Source organism: Rhipicephalus sanguineus, chromosome 8 (genome assembly GCF_013339695.2).
Source record: "Rhipicephalus sanguineus isolate Rsan-2018 chromosome 8, BIME_Rsan_1.4, whole genome shotgun sequence".
NCBI lineage: Eukaryota > Metazoa > Arthropoda > Arachnida > Ixodida > Ixodidae > Rhipicephalus > Rhipicephalus sanguineus.
Window position 1 is genome coordinate 49,543,534 of NC_051183.1, and position 26,295 is coordinate 49,569,828.

The 26,295-nt window shown below is 45.3% G+C and overlaps 1 protein-coding gene and 1 long non-coding RNA gene across 2 annotated transcripts in view; both read left to right on the forward strand.

Annotated features, from left to right (window-relative positions):
• Positions 1-3,056, forward strand: part of LOC119401858 (gamma-tubulin complex component 2) — a gene marked incomplete in the record, with an annotated part of 48,142 nt that extends 45,086 nt beyond the window's left edge. Inside the window, 1 exon segment of the mRNA XM_049418229.1 lies at positions 324-3,056. Coding sequence (XP_049274186.1) covers positions 324-363 — 40 coding nt within the window.
• An 18,464-nt stretch (positions 3,057-21,520) lies between these two features.
• Positions 21,521-23,508, forward strand: LOC125759531 (uncharacterized). The gene is made up of 3 exons (XR_007417098.1): positions 21,521-21,672; positions 21,954-22,040; positions 23,399-23,508. It is a non-coding gene; the product is annotated as an uncharacterized LOC125759531 (long non-coding RNA).
• The last annotated feature ends 2,787 nt before the right edge of the window (positions 23,509-26,295 follow it).

Consider the following 26,295-nt stretch of genomic DNA (forward strand, 5'->3'; position numbering starts at 1 on the left):
ATCGAGGTTTGAGTGATAGAGTGAGATGTGAGTCTGTTTATGCAGAAACAGAACATGACTGAGTGCAGCATAAATATATATTTCATTAAAATTTAATGAAGATTAACTGCTATAAAACTGATAAATCAACTTATTATGACATTTTTGCTGCAATAGAATATCGAGTGCCTTGAAATAATGCTCAGCAAAGTTCACGCATTTACAGGCAGTTCTCCACAATTACAAGATTTATAGCGCAGAACTTCTACACAAGGGACAAATAAACACGACAAGCACAAGTCACGCCAGTGAAAGGGCTGACCAGTTTCGCCATTTACGTGCAGGATCGATTTCAACCGTTTCTACTCCAGTACTCCGCAGTAACCGAGAGGGGCCTACAGAAACCTCGGCAAGACCTCAAGCAACTTGCCTGGCCGGCCGCAGCGTGAACAAAGGCGCTTTACGTGCCTCGTATGCAAACTTTTCGTACGAGAGCATTTCAGCATGCCACCATTTCTTTGATGCAAAGATTGCTACTTAACTGCCGTCGGCTTGTCATAATCCCAACCAGCATATCGCCGCTGCCATGGTACCGATTATCGGCCGTCGCTTTCTTTTAGTGACTTTAAAGCCGACTGCACATGGTACGTCGTCGAATGCATCAAAACGAATGAGCACTCCGTAAGCAGCATCGGTTGAAGCACTCGTTGAGTCGACCACGATCTCTTCTTCGTTGGATACGATAGTGAAAAAGAATGGAGAGCACGTGAATGCTGTGGATTGTATTACAGAACGAAACGGTATGGCTTGTCGAGACGAACTAGTGATCGTAACGCTAGGGTATGCGTTGTATATTGTACGTCTCTAGTAACTCGTGTTTTCATTTACCGAGGCACTATGGTGGTGTTTGTTGTTCTCCGGTGCCAGTCACTGGTGGCATATGGCGACAATATGGAAGCTGTGGACTGTGTATAAACTGGCATCTAACGTGCCATGGGAGTGAGGGTTCGCCAAATATCAGTGCACCCGAATACGTCACTGCGGAATTAAGTATGCCTTTCGTGTTGCATTTATTGTCCTTTTCTTTCTTTCGTGTTATGTTTGTATCCTGCTGTGTGTACAACTTCAGAGCTGCTTTAGTCAGGATATCCTATACTTATTAGTGCGTTAAACCGAAGTGATGCCATCGTAGTTGCGTGCATTAAAGTGCCATTGAATGAAGCAGCATGAGGCTGTACAACACCAGTCTCCCCCTAAACTCGTTACGTGAGCTTACCGGGTGATTGAATCTCAACCTCGTTGCACCCGGTGTTTTCCTCTCGATTGGCTCACGCCAGTACTAATTCGTTTAAATAAAATTAGACTGCTTGAAAACAAGTTTTGTACGTATGTCGTTTCCACCTTCCTTTGGAATTGATTACCTTTTATTTGTTAATGCTTTAGTCATAAGGTCCTAATGATCGTTTAAAATCAGTCATTTTGCACTTGTAGGCATGTGCTTTCTTATTACCATGCTGCATCGTTATCTTATTGCACAGCTGTGGCCAGTAGGCAGTAGTGCCAAAGAAAGAAAGGGGTTGTCGTATTGGTCCCAGTTTTTTTAATTAGTTTTACTTAACTGACGATGTTCTTTTTTCATTCATTCTGCTCACATTTGATTCTGTTTCTAAACCTCACATTTAATATGCCACTTGTATTTTTTTATTCCGCATAGATCGTAAAAACCTGTCTGTGGCAGAAAGCACGAGTACGACTCATTAGGCAACCTGCTTGAAAGAGGTGGGCATTTGTTGTAAAACAAATTGTAGTGCTCATTTTGCTCACTCGCAAAGCTTTTCTGGTGACTGTGAAAATCCATCTGAGGGCACGCGTTGCAGTTTTGGAAATAATGGCTCAGTTGGAAGGTGCAACTAAGACTGAGCATAAATAAGATTGCAGGTTGAATTTTACCTACAGCCACAACAGAAACATTCCAGCGGGGTTAGACTGAACGAAAGCTTGTGTAACCATGTTTCCAGTGCTTGTGAAAAATAAAAAAAGATGTTGAGAATGATCTGAAGCCCTCTACTACAGCTTGTCTCATGGCCTTGCTCAAAACTTGATGACCGATCATTCAAGCAATGGAGGTGATAGTGAATTGGTACAGATTTATCAGTAGTCTTCAAACTAGGTTCAATTTTGGAATATCTGTCTCAAAAGTTTGCTGTGAAAAGATTTGCTTTCTACTTAAGTCATGTCCTACAATATGAGATGAAGAAAAAGGACAATGTTAATCAGGATGACGGTTTTATTTCGTGACGTATTTTCACAATTGCAGTGTTAGCATAAAAGTTAGCTAAGCTTCGTTAAGGAATAATCTGGGGTTTAACGTCCCAAAACCATGATATGATTATGGGGGATGCCGTAGTTGAGGGCTCTAGAAATTTTGGTCACCGTCGTTAAGGTGGTAAGTGTAGTAATTTGTGATGCAAATTAAGTCCACAGCATTGGGTTATCTATTTTGTTAGTATACTGTAGTCTGACGATGCATGGACCTCGGGAATTTCACTGAACATGCAGTCCTGTAGCACATTATACACTTTGTCAAGCAAGCGCGAAATCTGTCAAAATAGTATCTGTCAAAAAACAAATACTATGTTATGTACTTTGGGCTGCACATTACGATTTCTGCAGGAAAACTATATCTTGCTATCTTCCACAGACAATTTTTTAAACGATCTGTTTCAAAATACGAAATGTTTGGTCGTACGTTTTCGACGTAACAGCACAAGAAGAAATAGTATTACTGTTCGTTGCCTTTACCCATGTTAAGGTTGTTGTCTTGCATCTCAGTGTGTGCCATCACAACCATTTGTCTTCGGGTTGGCTGCTCTGGTAGAGGCAGGCAGTTCGTTTGCTAGTGATAACGTTTCAATGGGGCATTTGAGGCGTACGCCATGCATTTGATCTCGTTTCCCCCCCCCGGGCAGAGTTGGAACCGTTTGAAGGAACTTGCACTGTCTGGTATTACCAAGTGGGCATTGTTGAATGTACGGACCATTGTGATCCCTTTATTACAATAAATGCATTGGAAGGATTGTGCTTTGTCTCGAATATTTCTTGACGGCATGTTATGCACTTAGATGTGTACAGTACTCGTGGATTGAAATGCGAAAATTTAGGGCTAAGTCGTGTGCATACTTTCGTTTCCTGCATCTACAGTTCATGTGATATCAGCATAATTTTGACCCGGACACTTACATTAGAGCCAACATTACCTTAAGCGGCCAGATTTACAGTGACATGATGTGGTTATCACGAGCAATCGCTCATAGCAGTTATATTAAAAAAACAATGTCACGTTTTAATCTGTAAGTACCATACTTTGATGGTGTGCTTGGATGCGTCGTCGGTGGTGAAGAGGAGGGTGCCAAGTTTGGGGAACGGTGATGCGTCGGCAGGTTACCAAGTGGTTCGCACAAGCGGCATTGTTAGTTGCTCATGATGAAAGTCGTGAAGCAACACCAACCTGCCCAACTTTTTATGACATTCTTAGTTGCAGCACACGAGTGAAGAATGCACGCATGCTGAAATGGCCTAACGCACCGGCGTTTCGTTTGCAGAGCTAAGTGGATGCAAGCACGTTGCTTACCGTTTTTAATATTATGTGTGGCGTCTCCATGAATACACATGTATATATATGTTCACAGAAGTCGTATTGTTCCCAAACACCCCAAAATGTGGAATGCCTGAGGTGACATGATGTGCAGCAGACGAGTGAAGAGTCAGATTGGTTTCATTTCAGTGGTTGATACACATACGCAACATTGTGCAGAACACTAATCGAAGCTAGCAATTCTAGGACTCTATGGTTATTAGACAACCAGAAATCTCGGTAAACAGGTTGTTAGCAACCGAAACGTCGATAAATATTTTGCACCTTGGTAGGTGTCCATAAATGTTTTAACCAACCTGAAATGTGCACCCTTTCCCGAAGGTCGCGGGATCGAATCCCGGCCGCGGCGGCTGCATTTTCGATGGAGGCGAAAATGTTTGAGGCCCGTGGACTTAGATTTAGGTGCACGTTAAAGAATCCCAGGTGGTCGAAATTTCCGGAGCCCTCCACTACGGCGTCTCTCATAATCATATGGTGGTTTTGGGACGTTAAACCCCAGATATTATTATGAAATGTGCACTCTTTAAAAAACAATAAAAATATCCAGAGTTTTACTTGCCGTAACCATGATATGATGATGACGAACGCCGTAGTGGAGGGTTCAGGAAATTTAGACCTCCTGGGGTTCTTTAGCGTGCACCGCCGAAATTTTGACAAACACCCCTCCTCCCTCCCGAACTTCCACCCGCGCGAGGAATGGGGGTGGCTGCCCCACCCTAGAAATGCCGGCGCTCTTTTCATACAGAGGCCCCTTCCTCACTCCGGTGGGCGGAGCGCCAGGCGCATGCCGTCAAACAGCAGATTGCTACTATTGGCTGATAGCTGACATAAATCGGGAACTGGCGGCGCTTGGATCGGATGCGTTTCTTGCCACGGGGTGTTGCCACGTGCTGGAGCCGCGCTCCATAGCGTGCTAAAATTACACAGTAGCAACACTAGCGCACACAGAAATCGCGACGTAATGTCTTCCTCGGTGCTACCCATCTCTGAAAACCTGGTACAATTTACGATCATTTCTGATCGATTTCAACTACCCTACACTGTAATTAAAAATACTGCGCATTTCGGGCACCATTTCTGCCACACAATAATGGTCATCTAGCGTGCTTTCGTTGCGTAATCGCCGCGCGCCCAGTAGCTCCTGTCCACGAACTGCGGGCGCACGATATCAGCGTGGCAATGCATTATTTAATGCCGAGCAAGCCCCCCCCCCCCCCCCCTTTGGTTGAATCCAAAGGACAACATGCTTCACAATGGATGAAAAAAAAATTAAAATAGCGCGTTGAAGCACTTCTCACAGTAGACTGCCTTTGCTCCCTGGCTTTCTTTAATTAAAGATGGGCAGTAAGAAATGGAAAATCAGCGCCCTGAAGTCGCCATTATCGTTAAAACACTGCCTGGCCACAAACGATTAAACGTATATGGGGCAAACGTTTCCCCCCGCTCCAGCAAGTCGAAATTACTGGCAAAGCGGAGGGGGCCGGGCGCTTTCGTGGAACGGCACCAAAATTCAAGATGGCGGCAGTAAAGTTGTCCTGCCAGAAAACAACGGAGTGCAGAAGTCTTCTCGCATCTCCTTCATGGCACGGCAATGTTCGTGTCTGTCTTCCTGTATTTCTTTGTATTGCACTGGCTGCGTTTGTGGCGTAGCGTGCGAGGCTGCAGAAGCCACGCGAGTAGTTTGTGTGAACAAGACGTACAACGCCGCACGTTTGGCTGTTTGTGGGGTCTAACGTCTCACAGCGAAAGGGGCCACGAGAGACGCCGCAGTGAGGGCTCCCGTTAATTTTCAACAGCTGGGCTTATTTTCGGGCATGTACGTAGAGCGGCCTGAAGTCCCACCGTCTACTAGAGAAATAACAAGACAGAATAGTTCAACCAGTTTATTTCCAGCACATCACCTAAATATGTCTAGTTTCAAGCATGTGCAAGCGCAGAGGCCGCAGCACGTGCAAACAAACTATCTTGCAGCGCACTTTGTAAATGTATGGATTCACTGCTGTCCAAAACGTAGCCATAAATTTTTTTTTTGGGTAGGCGGGGGGGGGGGGGGGACCTGGGGACCTCCGGCTTCCCAGATTCGAGTTCCTCAGGACTCCACTAAAGTTCTCGTCATGTCATGGGTAGGGGGGGGGGGTTCAACCGTACTCTATGTATGTTCGTACGTGCGTCTGTATGCGTGCCTGTGTACATACACATACAAAAGTGTGAAAAATTTCGGAGGGGGGGGGACTCCTTTGGCTACGCGAGTGCTGCTGTCGAGAGATACGGAAGTCGCACTGATGCAGACTTCTTAATACAAGTTTTAGAGCGAAAGCCCCACTCCCCCAGGTATAACCCAGAAAACGTCTCCATGAAAACCTGACCTTCAAGTACAGCCGACGACGCCATCTGCCGCCACGGCTCGGAAGCGCTGATGGGTCCCGGCGAGCAGTGTTCCCGCAAGCGTCCACGCGAGTGCACGGATGGATGTGTTGTCATCGTGATTTAACGACTCTGTCGGGCCTCAGCGATGTCGAAAAATAACTGCTGCGGTGTCGGCTGCTCAAACACACAGAAAAAATCGCCAGGAACGCACTTCTACAGGTATCCGGTGCTATTTCATGAGCGAGAGCGACGGCGGCGGTGGATTGCGGCTGTACGACGTAGAAGGTAAGCAATCGCGCTTTCTTTACGTCAGTGTTAGAACGATTACCGTCTTTTTATTTCTTCATTTGTGTCGCTACGTCTTCAGCGAACGCTACTACGTATACACTTGGTCGCCTCGCCTGCATTGTAGACGCCACAATGCACATGAGTTTGTTATTACTGACAAGACGCGATGCCTAGGCTCTCTTGAAAAACGAATGGCGCGAAGCGCAATGCCAGCGAATGTGTGGCAGGTGACGGCTCCTTTACAAAAGCGTCGTGGAATCACACGTGTGCTGCACGAAATCGGCTGCATTCTACCCAGGGGCGTAGCCAGAAATTTTTTTCGGGGGGGGGGGGGGGGGGGTTCAACCATACTTTATGCATGTTCGTGCGTGCGTTTGTATGTGTGCGTGTATATATACGCAAGCAAAACTGAAAAATTTTTTTTTGGGGGGGGGTGAATCCCCCCCCCCCTTGGCTACGCCCCTGATTCTAGCTAATGATGGCACTGGAATGTGATCACCGGTGCCTGCGTACGGCTCACAAAGGAGGTGGCTGGATAGGATCCACTGAGAGGATCCCATTGGCACGTGGGTAACGTGATAACGCAGACGCTGCGTGGCGGCACAAGCGGCGCTTCTGCAGCCCGACCGCGCTCGCCCGCTCCCTAAAAAAAAGAAAAAAAGAAAGAGCATAAACAAGAAACAGCTCAATTCGAAATAATAAGAGAACGCCTGCTTTCACTTACAGACAACAAAATATATTTTTTTCAGCGAAAGTACAAGGGTCGACGGACATGCACCGACGTTCTTATCTGAACACACCCAGCAAATACGTAGCCAAGCTGCTATGACAAGCTATAGGTGACCACCAGCTCCGCAGTGCACTCTGTCCCGCGCCACTAGCGCAAGCTGCCGAGATATATTTTCACAAGTTTATCGTGCTGGTTTCAAAGTTTTACCAACGCTGACCCTTCGCGTGGCCGCGCCCGTAAAATCCATGCGCCGGTGCGACAGCGCTCCCTCAAAATCTACAATATAAAAACATGGCACGTAAACGGAGCTACTGTGTCGAGAAAAAAAACGTTGGTTCATGTGTCAACGCATGCAGGCATTAGTGATCGGGACGTTATAAAGAAAGCGGTGTACTTACAATGAGCTCCACTTCATAGGGAAGCTTGTTGACGCTGGTCTGTGGCAAACACTTGGCGCGTATGGTGACATTGTCGTCCAACACAGCTGTGACATCGGACACATGTCCACTATTATAAAGTGCGGCTCCTTTGCGCACACTATCGCCGCAAAAGTAATTATTTGAGGCGCGCACAAGCGGCAAATCGCAAGCGCGCACTTCCGTCATGCTTGCAGTGAAAGGAGACGTCTGCTACGCGACCCGCCAGCGGTTCGAGCGGCCGCCGCTACGCGGCTTTCAGTGGCGCCCCTACAGGCGCTGCGCATCGCGTATAGAGCGAAACACTAGTGAGGCTCGTGCTCAAAAAGAAACAGCGGCTCAAGGTGAGTCATGTCTTTCGTGAGGCCCTGGTTGCACCCAGGTTCACCGCAGTTTCCTGACTAGATCTGCGACGGGGCCGAGTAGCGTCTGTGTGGTGTCTTGCTGTGCAGCACGTTGGCGCCCTTGTCGACGTCAATGATCGTGTCCGAAAGAACACCAGCTCCGCAATCAATGGATGCAAAAATGAAAATGGAGCGATGTCGTGCTTCTCACAAAGGCTTGCCATTGGCCCCCTGCTTTCCTGGGTAAAGGCGGCAAGTACACAGATATATAATAATATTTAATGAAATATTCCCGGAGATGTCAGCCTGGTTTATCGACTAGCTTGCTACTCCAGGTGAAGGGTGACGACTATGATATACTATATATACAATGATCACATCTACCAGGGGCGTAGTCAGAAATATTTTTCGGGGAGGGTTCAACCATACTTTGTGCGTTCGTTTGTATGTGTACGTGTATATATCGCAAGCAAAACTGAAAAAATTTCGGGGGGGGGGGCTTTTGAACCCCCCCCTTGGCTACGCTTCTGACATCTACACACAAATAGTACGTACATTCACACACACACACACACACACACACACACACACACACACACACACACACACACACACATATATATATATATATATATATATATATATATATATATATATATATATATATATATATATATATATATACACACACAAAATAGTCATTCACAAACTTTCGTTAAGTCGAGTGTTCCTCACAAATACCAACAACGCTTTTGTGTTGCGCATCGCACAACCGCTGTCTCGCCACGAGCCGAGAAGGTGCCGCAGGTCCAAGCTCAAGCCGCGTTGCAAATGAAGTACACATATCTTTGGATGCGACAGCACGGCCGTCCTTGGTCGCCATTAGAGAATCTTAGAATAGGGTACGCAAAGCTTTGCGTTAACGCTCGTCGCCACTGCGCATGCGTCGTACGCTATCCTCTTGCGTAACCCCGTTAAATGACGGAAATAGCCTGCGTACGCAACGAACGCTATCTTTGCGTATACCTATTCCAAAACTGCCTATTATAGTAAAAAAACATGCGGAACCATAACCCTGCGCATTAGAATATGACGTCAAAGGCCTGACTGAGTAAGTATAGGGCATATCGCGCCCCCCTTTGGATGAATAGTGGGGGCGGCTGCCCTCCACCCCCGTGCGCATGCCATATGGTAGGGATGTGTTGTCGAAGCGGGAATTCTCATCGTACTTGACTACCATCGTACTTGACCGCTATATGGCGCAAAGTTTGCACCGAACTTTCTCCGCCCTGTGAGCGCGCTGACCACGTGCTTCATTCCACGCGCTGTAAGGAATCGGGCATAGAAGAAGGAGTGGGGCAGTCTAGCCGTGAGGCTCACAATAATGAAATAATATGTAGCACATGCAAGCGAGATACTCAGATATACGTACAATGGCTCATAAACTCTGGGACTGTGACTCACTGCCCGGTCTCTCGCAAGACCGCGCTTTCAAAGATTAATCAGCACACCAGCTTACGAAGAACAAGCCCTGGCGGTTCAACCCCCCGCCCGAACTCCGACGGGGGGCTTCAAAATCCCTCGCCGAAATTTTCAATTTTGCATGCGTGTATATACGTGCGCACATACAAACGCACGCAAGAACATACATAAAATATGACTGACCCTCCTTCAAATAATATTTCTTGCTATGATCGAGAGCTTCCACGGGAGCCCATATAATGCAATATTTCCTATTCAGCGAGCGACCCGCCTCGTTGAACATATGTGACACTCCTGTGTGTGTGTGTGTGTGTGTGTGTGTGTGTGTGTGTGTGTGTGTGTGTGTGTGTGTGTGTGTGTGTGTGTGTGTGTGTGTGTGTGTGTGTGTGTGTGTGTGTGTGTGTGTGTGTGTGTGTGTGTGTGTGTGTGTGTGTGTGTGTGTGTGTGTGTGTGTGTGTGTGTGTGTGTTTGCTTGTTTGTTTGTTTGTTTGTTTGTTTGTGCTTCCCTCCCTCCCTATCCCATTCCTCTCTTTCTTACTTTTCTGTCTCCCCTTAGCCCTTCCCCAGTGCAGGGTAGCAAACCAGATATGTTTTCTGGTTAACCTCGCTGCCTTTCTGCATTACATTTCTCTCTCTCTCTACTCAGCTAGGTCGTTTTGAGAGCTTACTTCAGGCCTTTAGACCACAATCTCCAGTACATCTGATGGATGTTCAGCACCGGATGTTCGAAAATCCAATGAACATCCGTACATATCCCAATGACGTACGGCGGACGTCTGACGGACCGTCCCGCGCAACCAAAGGCGTTAATTCGGACGTCCTGGACACGTCTTTCACGGACATTCAGACGTCCGCCGGACTCAATAATTTCGACATGCACGTCCAGGGTACACTTGTCGGATTTTAAATGCGGACATCTGTGATAAATCCGGAGTTTCCGAAGCCTTAATAAAAGACTTACATGCGTCATTCAGTTCCACATTAACAAGCCTAATATTTAAATTACCAGTTATGACTATTCCAGTTAATATACAGTGCCTTTATTATGCAGATTTTCGGCTAGTTTGGTGCATGTGGAAGCAGTTCTCACATTTATGATGACTAGACACCAATGTAACTTACATGAAATATATACGCCCCGCCATGGTGGTCTAGTGGTTATGGCGCGCGACTGCTGACCCGAAGGTCGCGGGATCGAATCCCGGCCGCAGCGGCTGCATTTTCGATGGAGGCGAGTATGTTTGAGGCCCGTGTACTTATATTTAGGTGCACGTTAAGAAACCCCAGGTGGTCGAAATTTCCGGAGCCCTCCACTACGGCGTCTCTCATAATCATATCGTGGTTTTGGGACGTTAAACCTCAGATATTATTATTATCACATTAAATATGTCGAATGTGCTCTTGCTGAGGATGTTGTATCTTGAGGTAATATATGTTGTCACCCATGCAGCCTTTACCAGTAAGAAGGTCTTTTAGTTGCTTTGAGGGCACATATTTGTGAACGCAACAGCACAGTAAAGAAAGTGAAGCATTGTGCAAAGGTTGTTGGGAGTACAGCGTACAGCTTCCAAAGCAATGAAAATGGAGAAGTATGAGTATGAGCAATATTATGAGGCACGCCACTACGCGGCGTGCCTCATAATATTGCATATCGTCGTCTCGGCAGGTTCAGGTGGTCGAAATTTCTGGAGCCCTCCGCTACGGGGTGCCCATATACGGGGTGTCCCAGCTATCACGCAGCACGATTAAAAAAAAGAGGAACAGCGTTACGCGAAACAAACGTACTGAATATTGTTCCTAGTACACTGGAGTAGCCACTGCTATTTTTTCGTTAATGAGGTTTAATTAATTAGTCATAATTAATTTGTAACTCGACAAGTGCTCACCTAATTGTCAAAATGTCAATGAGGCGTAGGTAGGCATGTTCAAAGGACATCTAACTGCGCAATTTTTAACAACGTACTAATTACGTGCTCATTTTTTGCGGCTGATAAAGAAAGCCCGCGAAATATGAAAAATAACACGTGACTACGCGCTCCCACCCGCAAAGGAAACCAGCGCCCTCAAATAAGCTTACTGCAAACAACCGCTTTGCCTGTTGTCCGTTGCCAGAGACAGCGTTCTGCATTTTGGAAAGGGCACAGGTCGGGCGCCAACGATATGCGTGCAATTTCACTGGGATTCATTCCGTTCGATAGTACGCCACAATCATTATCCATATCTCACGGCCGACTGTTCTCACTGATAACGCGGCAGGTATTCTGATTACGGCCTGACTCTGAAAACCAAGCGGTGCGTTTCTTAGGCCGCGGAGTGGCAGATAGGGAGATGCATTTTTTTTTGCTTTCTGAATTTTTTTCCTTGATACTGTCTACCTCACAGGGGGCCTGTTTGAGGGCGCTGGTTCCCGACGCGCGCAACAGTCTAGTCAGTAATTAAAGAAGCCAAAGAGGCAGGATTGTTCAGATAAGTAGGGGAACACGGAAAAGGGCTCAGAGTACTAGAAATGAAGCTTAGAATAACAGAAAGCTGAGCTAGTTGGTAAGTATTCATTGTAAAAAGACAGGGCGTGCAAACACGGACACAAGAAGGAAGTCAGGACACCACAAACGCCGACCAAGCAAATAGCAATTAAAGAAGCCAAAGAGGCAGGATTGTTCAGATAAGTAGGGGAACACGGAAAAGGGCTCAGAGTACTAGTACTTATCTGAACAATCCTGCCTCTTTGGCTTCTTTAATTGCTGTTTGCTTGGTCGGCGTTTGTGGTGTCCTGACTTCCTTCTTGTGTCCGTGTTTGCACGACCTGTCTTTTTACAATGAATACTTACCAACTAGCTCAGCTTTCTGTTATTCTAAGCTTCATTTCTAGTACTCTGAGCCCTTTTCCGTGTTCCCCTACTTATCTGAACAATCCTGCCTCTTTGGCTTCTTTAATTGCTATTTGCTTGGTCGGCGTTTGTGGTGTCCTGACTTCCTTCTTGTGTCCGTGTTTGCATGCTCTGTCTTTTTACAATGAGTCTAGTCAGTGTCACTTTTCATAATTCGCGGGCTTTCTTGATCAACCGGGAAAAATGAGCGCGCAATTAGCACGTTGTTGAAAGTAGCGCAGTTAGATGCCATTTGAACGTGCGTACAAACGACTCATTGACATTTTGGCAATTACGTGAGTACTTGTCGAGTTACAAACATAATTATGACTAATTAATTAATCATCATTAACGAAAAAGTAGCAGTGGATACTCCAGTGTACTAGGAACAATATGCAGTAGGTTTGCTTCGCGTAACGCCGTTCCTCTTTTTTTAAATCGTGCTGCGTGATAGCTGGGACGCCCTGTATATCGTTCTTTTGCCGCGTAGGCTAAAACCCCAGAAATGATGTTAAAGGAATGACATAGTGTTAAGAGGGAAGATAATACCTGAGGTCGGTGATCAGTGGGCAATAGTTGCCAAACTGGTTTCAAAGAATGAAGGGTCGGGAAAGACAAAACGATCGAATTGTGAAAAAAAAAAAAAAAAAACATCGTTTGCAAGCATTGGATGCTAGCTTGCGCGAAGTAAAAAAACAAAAAACTGAAGCAGCAGCAAGAAAAGATCACGTTCAAAAGTGGCCTTTATGCGCATGCGCTTACGGTCGCTCTTTCTGCAACTCTGCTCAGTTATGCGGCGGTGACGCAAAAAAAAACGAAAAAAAAAAACGTGGCCGCTCGTGCACGCTTATTAAATATTTGGGCGGTTGTACTTCTTTCCGCAGGTAAGGGGGATCAAAACACCCACTGCGCATGCTACAAACTGCCTCCTATGGTTAGTCGTACAAATGTTCCTTCGTCTGGCATGAGCATTCGAGCGACCACACAGCACTGATAGTTTCTGCGGAGACGAAGCGAACAACCACGTTCACCTCTTTTATCCCCTATCTTTTTCAATCGGCGTGAAATCTGTTTAAGTCGGGGGCCACCGTTACACTCTTATTTTCAAGGGCGACGCAGCTTGCTGGTGTTTTTCCTCCCTGCTTTATGATTCTTAGTATATTTCTGCTACCGAAGCCAGCACGAGCTAGGGGAACCCAGCATACATGTCAGCCAGGAAGCCTGGTCGAGCAAACTGCACTTTAAAGAGTGACTGCAAGACTTGCGAAGCAAAGATTTGCTATGCCCGGTTTTGCACGCTTTGAATGGTCTGAGAGATCCGGTAAGTGTGGCCTGTTTCCTCGGGCTAGAATACTTAGCTCAGTGCTGTGGCAGCGAAGGTTTTCAATGCGCCTTATTTGTGCAGGCTGATTCTTCAATTATTCACTGCACTTCTGCATTGGAGTGCCCTTCGAGAACCTGAGTTATTGCATCATTGTTTGGCGCCAAAATGTTCAACACTGCATTGCGTAGCGGGCACGGCGCCAATGGGGCCCCAAATTTTAATGGAGTAGCGTTAAAGAGCATGTGTCGCAGAAATGCCGGCGTCGGTGGCGTTGGTTGCGAGCGAAAAAACGCGTTGGGTGCAAAGATCAGGAGTTCGAGCGGGAATCGAACCCAGGCATCCTGCGTGGCACTCAGGTGTTCTACCACAGAGCTACGGCAGTGCTTGAAACTGCTTCGCAGAGAAAACCCTGTACAGGAGTGATGTAGTGCAAGAAGTCGTGTTAACACAGGTAATGTTGCGTGACATAAGCGTACAATCGCAGCAGGCGTCACACCATCTGAATTTCGAAACGAGTGTGTGATTTGAAGCTGCCACTTCATTACAAAAGGCCGAGGTATAATTCATTATCGTCATTACCACACAGAGCATCAGCGAAGGGTGCTGCTACGCAGTTGCAGGCATTGCCAGACGATTAGAGGGTACTTTGCTACTCCGCATAAATTTTGAATTATGGTCTAGTGGACGCTTTGCAACGGTAAGCTTAAGCGTCCTCCAAGTTTCTAACCCGCTGCCCTGACGTGCCACAATGCTGAACCTGAAGCTTTTCAAGGGTGCCCTAGCCAGCCTGATGAATCTCTCGTTGGACCTCTCTCTAGCTTAGGAAGACACTTGTAGTTGCAATAAAATATGCAAGTTGAAATCCACCTTTTAATGGGAATGAACCATTCACTTGTGCGGGTGAACTTTATTTTTATGACAGGTGTCCATTGCAGCAGAAGAGGGGAGTGCCGTTAATAGGCTGTAGAGCGTCCCCCCCCCCTCTCCGTCCTCCCCTTTTTGGGACGACCCTACCTGCCACGCTTATGGATAAGTGTGGTAGTTCTCTTCATGCAGAAAACAACCATAGACGAGTCCTCATGTGCATTAGTAAAAAACTGCTCCTTTTTACTTTTAACAGCGAAACTGTTTGGCTAACCGTAATTTGTGCGAGCAATGTGGTATGAGCCACTGTGCGGCCTATCACAAAAAAAACTATCACCACCATAAACGGGTATCTACCACAGAAATTGGGTAACTATTCGCCACTGGTCAACAGTTCGCCCAACAAATGGCTGCGAAGCGATGGCGGCGAGCCGAGTACGTACAACGAGAGAATACTAGGGAACGGAAAGGCAACGGCGGCTGCGAGAAGGCCCCGAAGCGATGGAAGGCCTACGCCGACAACGACGTGCCCGTTTCGTGTCCGACTGACTGTCTGTGGTTTAACTAGAACCTCTCTGCGCTGAGAATCAACGTAGAAACAACGCAGCACGGCCAACGTGAAGCACGGCTGCTTCACGTTGGTGCCATGGCAATTTCGTAGAGCGTGCGCCGATAGCAGCGAAGACGCTAATTAAAACCTCCAGTGACATGATCACTTGTTGCTTTTTGAACTTAAATTTTATCCTACGGCCTTCAATAAAGTTGTTGCGATCCATGACCCTACCTCCCTGTTCTTTACTGCCTCCACGCGCTCTGTAGCCCATTCCAGTTTCAACGAATGAATGAATGCCCTAGTCGCACCAATTCTTGACGCAACGTTGTCACAACGTTGTGAATGTCGCCGTAACGTTTAACACGTTGCTTCTCACGTTATGGCAACAGTGCGTGTTGCTAGGGTGAACGAAATGAATGAATGAAAGAATGAATGGACCAGTCAATAAATAAATAAATAATAAATAAATAATAAATAAATAATAAATAAATAAATAAATAAATAAATAAATAAATATTTTCCACAGAAGGGCTTCCAGAGCAGGCGGGACTTGAGCTTGGGGAAGAGGAAAGCAACATAGAAGCTTCTCCCCTGTGTGCCGCGGCAGTTGCGTGCGCCATTTAATCTAACAACGGATCGAAGGCATATGCAGAGATGATAACGCTAACCCTTTTGCTGCGGGCTGACGATAGCAAGCAATGACTGCTCGTCACATCAGGGAGGCGCTTTGCGCCAGTGCTCACTGTCTTGCATGCGTAATCATGCAAACCGCAAGTTAACTTTGCAGCGAGATATCTCGGGGCGCAGACATGCTATAGAATTCTTCCAGGTGGATCTGTGTAAAAACGCGACTGCCTCCAACTTTTCAATACAAGCATGCCCGCATGCTGCACTCATTAAAAAGTTAATTATTCAATCTCAGTTATTTGGGCGTCTGAAAGCGATAATTATTCTCACTTTGTGTTCCCCTGGATACATAAATACATCTGCAAAGGTGGTTTTCAAGTTCTTCCCAATGCTGAATTTTAACAAAACCATAAAGCTTAACACCCGGTATATTACGGCGTGATCATCTACTCAGGCTTCTGCGTAATAATTTGAAAATATCATTTTTTTACGTTGGCAATCTTGATAAACGTAAAGTATCTTTTGTCTATTTATGCACCCATGTATATGTTTATCTTCTCTGAACTCGTGTGCGGAAATTTGTGCTGACGCGCTCGCTGACTCTATTATTTTTATTTTTTTATTTGAAAATACCTCACAGGCCCCGTAAGAGGCATAGGGTGAGGGGGGCATACAGTACAATTCAATACATTGTATATGAAGATTTGCACAGAGTACAAATTACAGGGCAGTAGAATAAAATAACATAGAATAAACAAACATGTAGAAAAGAGATTAACAGATAACTATATGTGCAAACGAGGAAGAAGAAAAAAAAATTTGCGCGCGACATAGTAAGTATTGCGTAGGAGTAATATAATACGAAGTACAGGCACAATACACAATATAACAGCTACCATACAATTGCGTCATTGTAAAAAACAAAAAAAAATGTGTGACAGTGGTATGAAAAGACAGACGCCATCAGTTGGAAAAGCACCCTTGCAATAGCTTATCAAAAAAGAAGTTATACAAATAAAAAAAAATTAAGGATACTAAGCGAAGTGTGTGGAAAAATGTTTGTTCAACTGAAAACAAAAAGCGTCATGGTCTCTAAGTGAAGCAATGTTGTCTGGCAAGCTGTTCCAGAGACGGATAGCGCGAGGTAGTGGAGAAGAATTAAATGATTGCGTCGCACCATATAGGCGGGCGTAACTGAGAGTGTTGTGCAGTCTTCGCGATGTATAGACTTGATGATTCAGACAGGGTAGTGATAAATCGTCAGAGTGAATGACCTTATGGCACATGTTGCACATGCTACGCACAAATGTGCGAAATCTTGCGATTTTACCTGTTTTTTCCTCTAGGCAACAAGGAGTAGCCTTGTCACACTAAGGCTCTCCTGCTACGTTACCTCAACAAAAGGAAAAAAAAAAGCTTGCAAAAGCAGCACGACTTTCATTAGTCGTGTATCCATTACTTCGGCGCTCGAGAAAGGCACTGCAGATGCTGTATTTCGCATTGAACAAAAAATGTCCATCTAGGCACGTTCAAGAGAAACAGACACTAAGCTATTACTTTCAGTTGTCCGAAGGCTCTCTCGCGCACGCCATTCGTTCTCCTTCCAAGTTATTTGTATACGTGCCGAAACCGAGCACTGCGGCTTCCAGAACATTACAAGTGCTCAGCCACATACCCTCCGGAGAAGCTCCGATCACGTGTCAGTTGCTGCCGTCAGAAGTACGAAGTGGATCTGTAACAGGCGAAGCGAGCTTACTCGCACGTCTTATCTGATATACTGATTACTGATACAGTTAACGAAGAAATTATTCATAATTATTTGGACCCGCTCTGTGACTGCATCCCTCGAGCACTGTAAGTTCAGCCAGCCCTCCTCAATGACAAGTTTTATCTTGACATGCATTTGCCTAGGACTACGGGACTTACTTTGGAAACTATTGTGATTACCGGAGGATACTTATACCTATTGAAAGAGGATAGATAGATAGATAGATAGATAGATAGATAGATAGATAGATAGATAGATAGATAGATAGATAGATAGATAGATAGATAGATAGATAGATAGATAGATAGATAGATAGCGTACAAGAACAGAAAGTCGGGCGAGCTGGTTTTTGTTCATGACGGCGTATAACACTGCGCGCGAGCATAGGAAAAGAAAGGGACATAGTATAAAAAAAGAGCGCCGACTTCCAACTATTTGAAGTCAGCACTCTTTTTCTATATATGTCCTTTTTTCTACGTTCGCGTGCTGTGGTACACGCTACCGCGAGATTTAAACTTGCAAAGATACTTGCAAAGGAATTATAGTTCTTACAAACCTGGCGGCTTGATTTTGAACTTTTTCCAGTCTGTCGATTAAGTATCGCCAATGAGGATTCCAGATAACACAAACATAATCTAGAATGGATATTACATACACAAAGTAGATTGTTTATTTCACGGTTTGTGAAGCTTTCTCAAAATTCCTGTGTATAAAACATTACATTATACCTGCCCTGGTCATGGTCATTTCTATGTGCATATGCCACTTAAAATTGCCTGAAAATTAGACGCGCAAATACCTATAACGAGACTCATTGCTAATTATAGAATTGTTGATGTCGTAGCTTGTCTGTATGAATGCGGTTGGTGAATGATATGCAGCGACATTTATGGGTGTTTAGGCTCATTTTCCAGTTTTGACATCATAGTGATACAAATCATTTTGGAAAGTTTCAGCATCCTTACGTGATTTAATTTCCCGAACACTACGCAGTCAACTGCGAATAATTTAATCGGAGAGGCAGCACGTTCAACTATGCTATTAATATAAATTAAGAACAGCAGCGGCCCTAATACGCGGCCTTGTGGCACAAAAATATGAATTCCATTTTGATAATTTAAGGTATGTTGAAAAGGTATTTGTGTTTAGTACGCGTTTCATGTAATCGTGAAAACTAAATCTGATGTAGCGAGATTGTTAAATCCCACTTCTACAGCTAGTTACACGACACCACATGATGATGATGATAAATCTTTAGTAATGTGGATGGATTTTGAACGCGGCAGTCAATCATATTCTTGAACTTTAAGGTGTTTTTACTTTCCAAACATGAAGTTGGGTATTCATCCCAATTACAGATGGACGGATTCCGAAAGGTTCCTCTGATTACAGTGTTCTGTTTCGTCTGCACAGTCTTTGGGGCATTGCTTCCTTACAGAACGAGTGAGTGCCGTGAATTTACAGAACTCAGTGTTGTGATTTGGTAACCTATATTAAGAAGAACATCGGACCGGCTTTGTTGAATGCGACATGACCCTTTGTTATCGCATGTGAAGTAGTAGTATGGCCTACCAGTGACTAATTGAAAATGATGACGATGCACATTTTATAATAAATTGATAAAAATATGGGGTTTGACGACACTAAGCAGCGGAGTTCGTGATGAAGGCGCACTCCAATGAAGGGCTCGTATACCTAAAGCATGATGCATGAGCCTTTGTAAGGCAATAGCCTTAAGTGCCTCCTCAGACGCTTGTCTCGAAAAACGTGACATGCGATTAAAAAACCCACGTGACCTCACAAAAATCTGATAAAAATCAGGTATTTCGCGTGGAAATCAAATATTGATTTTGGAGACCGCTTTGGAAAAAATACCCTATACAGTCGTCATGTCGGGCAAGGAGTCACGTTAACAGATGTAATAGCACGTGGCAGAAGCGTATAATCGCTGCAGGCATCACGACATGTGAATTGTGTAACGAGTGGGTGATTGAAAGCTCAGCGATTACAAATGGCTGAGCTATAATCGTTACCATCATTATTATCAACCACAACACCAAGAAAGTGTGCAGCGTCTGTGTTTGCTCCCGCAGCGTCTGAAGCCCCGATGATGATGATGATGATGATGATGATGATGATAATATCGCCTCACCGGATGACTTGCACCTTCGAGTCGTTTTAGGCGAATGCGTAAGAGACCCTGCGAGTTTTGCAGTCAGCGTTCAGATATTCGAAATGCATCTTTAGGGGCCGAGAAGTGAACTCACAACATTCTACTTAGCAGCCTATCGCCACATTCACTGAACCAATTCCTCAGGAAACTGCTATTTAGGCTTGAGCAAATCGAATTGCGTTCACAGGTAATGGAACAGAGAGTACGAAGACGTGCATGTATGTTCTTGCAATGAGCCTCAGTGCAGATTAGTAATGCACAGAGCTCGACGAACCTGCCTGGAACGCTAGAGCACAGGCGGCGTCTACCGATGAGACATAGTTTTCAGACTGTGAGCAGGCGTCGTTCGTAGCCAAGCAAGATCAAATGTGGGCTATTTATACTATGTGTTATCGGTAGGTGTCATCCATACAGTCAGGAACACGCCGCTACAGCGTTCTTGACAAGTGGGTTGAGCACTGTATAGCTATATTTCTTGACACCGCTTGCTTGCGGTTCTCATTGCGGTAATTCGTGTTACCTAAGTGTTCTGAGATAATGCTATAGTTCGATATTACTGAACTTTCATAGCAATCTCCCGCTTGTTTTCTTTTTCTTTGCATTGTCGTGAGCTTTCACTTTTCTTCTGTGCGGCTGGTTCTTGCAGGAATCACGGACAAGAAATTGTGCCAGTCGGAGCTATGTTATTCAAGAGGTAAGTATATTAAAACCGCCATAATAAAGGAGAATGGTGTTGATTGTATTACTAATTGCGCATAAGTTCTAAGCATGCCACTTTCAAAGTGACACTGCAGACACGCCCGTAGACACTGCCATTGATATCATTTTTTAGCACTTAGATTACGTGAACGCGTACACATGTCTAACTACATTAGCAGCGTCTCTACATACAGCCTCAATCGAAATATGTCCACCGTGACCGGGAGTCGGACCTCCGACGTCCCGCTCAATAGCATGGAATCACACAGCACCTAGCCGCTGCATTGTGTCCTGGCTGCTTAAAGTGCTCCTTCTCATTTGACACTGACTGTCAAACTGCGAATACCGCATGGTTGCGTATTCCAATGGTGTCGTAGTGGCACGCAAAATATTACTGCACACGATCATAATGAGTCCAGGCTGGTAAACTTCGTGTGTTACCTTTGCATGTCTGTGGAGCTTTCCTGATTTGCAGGCGCCGATGATTTAGCAATTCACGCTTAGTTTCAAGGCGGCCTTGAAACTAAGCGTGAATTGCTAAATCATCATGTCCATGTTTCATGTCCATGTTCATCTTCCATGTCAATCATCATGTCCATGTCCATGTTTTTTTTGTGTCTGGCACAAGACATGACGAATTATGACAAGAAAAATAAATCACTTTGATATTGTTTTTGAAAGACTCCCGTTGCGCCGAAGGCGGAAAAAAATTCTAGAGACGACCTTAATCTTTGACTTAGGTGCTGATAATAGCACTCGTACATTGGCATTTGTGTGTCCCGTTGTATTCCTTGGGATAACATTGTATTGGCGCGCTGTAGAAACGGATCTCGAGAGGCTGCGTAGAAAGAAACGCGGCCTCGAGACCTGCTCCGCCCGGTGTCGCAAAGATGCCAGCTGCTCACAATCTGTTCTATGGAATCAGTTCATTTTTATTAGTTATCTTGACAGTTAATTGCTCGCTCTTATCTTAAGTGAAGTTATGCTCCCTGCATCACATGTATCCAATATAACTCTTCAACTTGAACCAGGACCAGCCATTTCGTGCCAGTATTGTTTTTAAACGCACATTTTCATTAAACTATGCTCTTGCCACAATCTGTTATAAAGTGCACATTATAACAAGATCCATTACCGTGCATCAGCCGCTTCATTTTGGGGCATCGCACGGCACTTCCGTGAAATGCCCCACTTCTTTGCAAGCAGTACCTAAACTTCCATTCAAGGCATTGCATACATCAGGGGAATGTTATATTCGCCAGACGAGATCACCAAATTTCACCGAGATATCATTCTTTTTTCTAAAATCAAGATTCGAATTTACCTTTCCGCTAATTCAGTACCAGACTAGGCTAATTTTTTTTCTCTCAATCACTGCAGGTGCTGCTATGCTTCGATCCATTGACTTCAGCGTTAACCCATGCGATGATTTCTATTCCTTCGCATGCGGAGGTCTGTACAATTCGCCCAACCATACCGATCCTTCTCTGTACCCTCTACCAAGAATGAAGGCAAAGAGTCAAGAAAACGTCGATGGTAATTTGCTACCTTGGAGGTATCCTAGTTTTGTGTTAGCTTATCTATTGTTTCTTTACCTATGAAAACTTTTTCAGCCCTGGTAAGGCGCGCTAAATGGACACTGTCAAATTGTCCATTGGCTAATTGACCACCTTGTCAACTCAGATTGGCCGTGAAGGTTGCTACGGTCGTTCTGATTGGCCCAGAGGGCTGGCTTTAGAAAAAACTGTTACGATATGACGAATGGTCCAGAATGGCATCCCGACAGACTAACTATTCCTTGCATCTTTCAAACGCAGCCATATTTCGAGAGCTGCCCGACATCAACGAATCCCGCAATGCTGAGGAGAAAGTCGCCGTGGCCTATCACGTCTGCATTAACAGCCGTACGTACAGTAAACAATCCCGTTCATAAAAACTGGAAGCAGTGAATGTCTAGAAAGGTTGGTAACGATTACAATACAATTAGGGTAATTATTTTGGGCTTGTAGTGTAGGAAGTGTTATGAATATGAACTCAGGCGAAGCACGTAGACGTGTATCTTTCAATGTATGATATAGTAGTCGCTTTTGTTACGCTGTAACGTGATTAACTGCCGACAGTTTGGCGGGAGACTTACATATTTTGTTTTTTCATGTACTGATTTTTGAAGCCGGGCTTATGATAGCTGGACGAGTTGGATGCGTTGTTAACAATAAAACTGACAAGGAACAAGAAAAGGTGAACATAGGACAATTTGATAAACGAATCAATGAATCAGTAATTACAATAAAGCTTTCTATCGTCCAATCAGCAAGGAAATGAGCCTTAGTGTAAAAAGGCAATGTAAATTGAGAAAACCTGTGTTCTGGAAGGTGCTATCTGTGTCTACATACAGTGACAAAAAGAAAACACTTGAAACCGTCAAGGATGTAGCATGTAACATTGAACACTCGGGCATTAAAGATGTAAAACTAGAGCACTCACGGCAGCCATACACATCTAACGAATGTACATGTTAGAGATGGATATTACCGCATAAGTGACAAAATGTACGTTAACGGAAGCGGAAATAATATTAAGTAGCGTGCTTTACCGTTGTCGGCAGCGTAATTTGTAGGCTCCTCTTGGCGTGGGTTTGTCATTACTTCTTTTTTAGTCAGTTGCAACCTAAACATAAATACAATACAAGCTCCGCCCCCAGCCCTGCGACGTGTCTGCCATTCATCGTTGCAAGGGAGTCGTGCTAGGGGGTTTCTATTATAACCACAAGTACTTTTTCGCTGCTAATGTAAGTACTACGTATATTAATAACTAAAAGTTCGCCTTCCCTACATAAAATGTTGCGCTTTCCCGACAGTGATATCAGAATCTTTGTTGAAAATTTTCAGGAAGTTCAAGTTTTTCGCCCGAAAACCAGCGACAGGAACTTATGTCTGTGTGTGAAAAATCACCTACCTGAAACGCGCGAAAGGTGCTTGACGTCACGGAAATGAGCAAATGCGATTGGATGGGGCATCTATGAAAATTTTCGCTCAATGAGCGCAGCATTTTGGGCAAGTTGGTAATTCGTAACTTCAGTACGACTGCGGAAGAGAAAAATTCACCGACGATTACGAAACTGCCTAATGGGAATTCTGAGTGCAGCTTCGTGTTCGGCCTAACGCCAACTATGTTTGAAGTTTTGGCTATCCGTAGTTGTAGCAATGTCAGCATTCGTTACATATTGCCACAGCAACTGCCAGCGCTCGAGCGCTACGCACAGGCGTCGCGCACCAAGCGAAACGCCGACAGCCCCGTTAAAACAAGCGAAGCCAGCCGCAGTGCACGTGCCCGCCCTGCATGCACACGAGCTCCGACCGAGGGGCCAGCGCGGGTGACGGAGGAAGAAAGCGAGGTTAGACGCCAGTGGCTCGTGATATCGACAGACTCCGCGTTCACTCTCTTTCGTCCTAGTTCGCTCTGTCCGTTAGGCCGACGCCAGACAACAACGGCGACGCCGCTCAACGCAGGAACGGGCGCCTAAGAGTTGCTCTCTAAAAAGACACGGACACAGCGGTGGGTGTGTCTTCTTGTCTGTTGTCCGTGTCTTTCTAGATACAAAGCATCTTATGGCGGAGTTCAAACCGGTGGTGGTGGTGGTGTGCGGCGTGACCACCCTTACTGCGCATGTGCAATCCCTCTCCACACACCTCCCCCCCACTCCTCCACTCCCCTCTCCACTCTCTTCTCCCCCTCTCCACTACCCCTCTGACACGCGGCTTGACATGCCGAAACGCTGCTTCGCATCGCCTCATGGTCCCCATTTGGCGGGAGATGATCTGATTTTTTCTTGCGCAGTCATACTGAAGTTAGAAATTTTAGCTGTGTGGGACAGCAACGGCTGTACGCAGAGCTTGCATTTATTCTTGAGTTGAAACCGACTAAGCTATATTTGCATTCATTGTTATAAGTGTTAAGATAACAAAATGCTTTCGTCCGTTTGCAGGGGTTATATTTCCTCACTGTGTATGTTTCCCTGACAACGCAGAGCTCAGTGAAGAACAGGAGGTAGAGGCAGTGAAGGCGGGGCTCACCGCTAGGGGGTTCGGGTCGTGGCCTCTGCTGACCGACAACTCCACGGAACCGCACTTTGAAAACGTGACCAATGTCTTCCTGCAGATAGGGATATGTTCCGTTCTGAAGTGTACGATGAAAACGGACCCAGATGATTCTAACGTGCGCCTCCTTGGGGTGAGTCTATATTAATACTTTTTCTTTGAGTTGATGGAGTGATATTTTAAATGCGCAGCACTTTAGGGGCCCTGCTTCTCTTCCATCCATAGGTTGCATATGGCGTCATCACGCTCAAAATCAAGTGGCCAATACATTCCTAAAACAAAGTTAACGATGCTCAAAACCGGATAAAAATAAATGAAGGAGGTCTAAAATATTATAATAGAAATAACCAAAAAGTAATCGCAATAATTAACTTAAAATTGCTAAAAGCGCCCGGAACCATGCGGCTCACTCCGGCGCTGCGCAAGAGAGGGCGCCACCGCCTCGTTAAGAGCGCGATTGCTCCTTCCACGGGCGCTTCTCCGGCGCCAGATCTGAAGGGGGAAACAACCTGACAAAACACGCTGCCGACGACACGTATCTAAACTGCGGGCATGTCACACAAAGTAGCGCGCATGTCACGCACAGGGTTTGCGGATCTCCCTAACAAGATTCTACTCGTGCCGTGGAAACTCTACATGCTTACCTCAAACATTGACGTCATCGACGGTTTGGTAAATGGAGCAGCGGGAACTCTACGAACGGGAATCGCTGGTTGTCCGTGCTACGGATTTGCTCAGGTTTCACAGTAGTGAAGCTGCATTTAGCGCAGGATTTAGAACTACACTAATCGATACATAAACCACATTTTTGTACTTATTTGTACGTTTAGGGCTTAGATATTACAAGGAGAATGGCAAAGAATATATGCAACAAAAAATAAAAAAGTCACAGTTTCACCGCAAGGGCGAAGCAATGAATGCGATTGCAAGAAAAGCGGCCCGTGATGGACGCGCTGCAACTACCGCGCGTCCATCACTACCCGGCAGCTACTATCGCGCGAGTAGGGAGGTTCTCCCTGCGCAAATATTAGAAGAAGTGAGCGAGCTGGCCGACGCCTTTAAGCGCGCCCGTTGCGCGCCTAGCGCCATCTCGCTGGTACTGAAGAAACGCTTATAAGCACCTGTCGTCTCTGAGTACTGCGGTAAAGGGTGTGTATATAACGCTCGCCGATAGCCAACTGAACGATCTGCGCTTTGTGGCATAGTGGTTAGAGCCACGCGCTGCGGATCGGGAGGTCGCTGGTTCGATTCCGCGCTTCGGAAGCTTTTATCGGAATTATTTTTCTTTGGGACTTTTAAATATATATACATACTTATACATATACGCAGCATGACGGCGGCGACGGCGACGGCAAAAACCAGCCGAGACTGTCCATATAATTGCTGTCGCAGTAAAAAAGAAGCTATACACAATATCCACAGTACTCACTGATTGCAACACGAAAATTTAGGGCTAAGCAGAGCACATACTTTCGTTTCCACCATCTTGAGTTCGGATGAGATCGGCGTAACTTCAACTCGAACATTTAGATGAGAGCCAACTTCATATTTAGAGGCCAGATCAGTAGCGACATGACTTGCTGATCTCGAGAAATGGCGCTTACCAGTCGTTATACGGAAAATTTCGATGTCGTGTTTCGATCTATGATTACTGTACACTATACAAAAGCGTAGCTTAATGTGGAAGCACATGGTGTCGCCTTGCAAAGCAAAGCTCGAAACTACGAAAAAAATAAAGCATCTTACAGTAATAACAAAGTTCAAAGCATTTTCTATTTTATGACGCTTTCTGTGAAGAAAAAGAAAACTGTCAGGAAAATGAAAATCTTTCTGCAAGGGAATAAAATACTGGGAATCGATATAATGGCCTGTTCTTGTTAGACACAACCACATGACGAAGAAGATGATGACGGCTAGAAATGCATAGCAGTTAGAGGTGAACAAGAACAAGAACTAGCAGGCGTTATTTGCAGGGCTTAATTGAAGAGTAGCCGTTAACTAGAAGCGTATTAGTTTGCTGGCAAAGAGAGCTTTATGTGCGTCCTTCTCTGCATAGAAATTA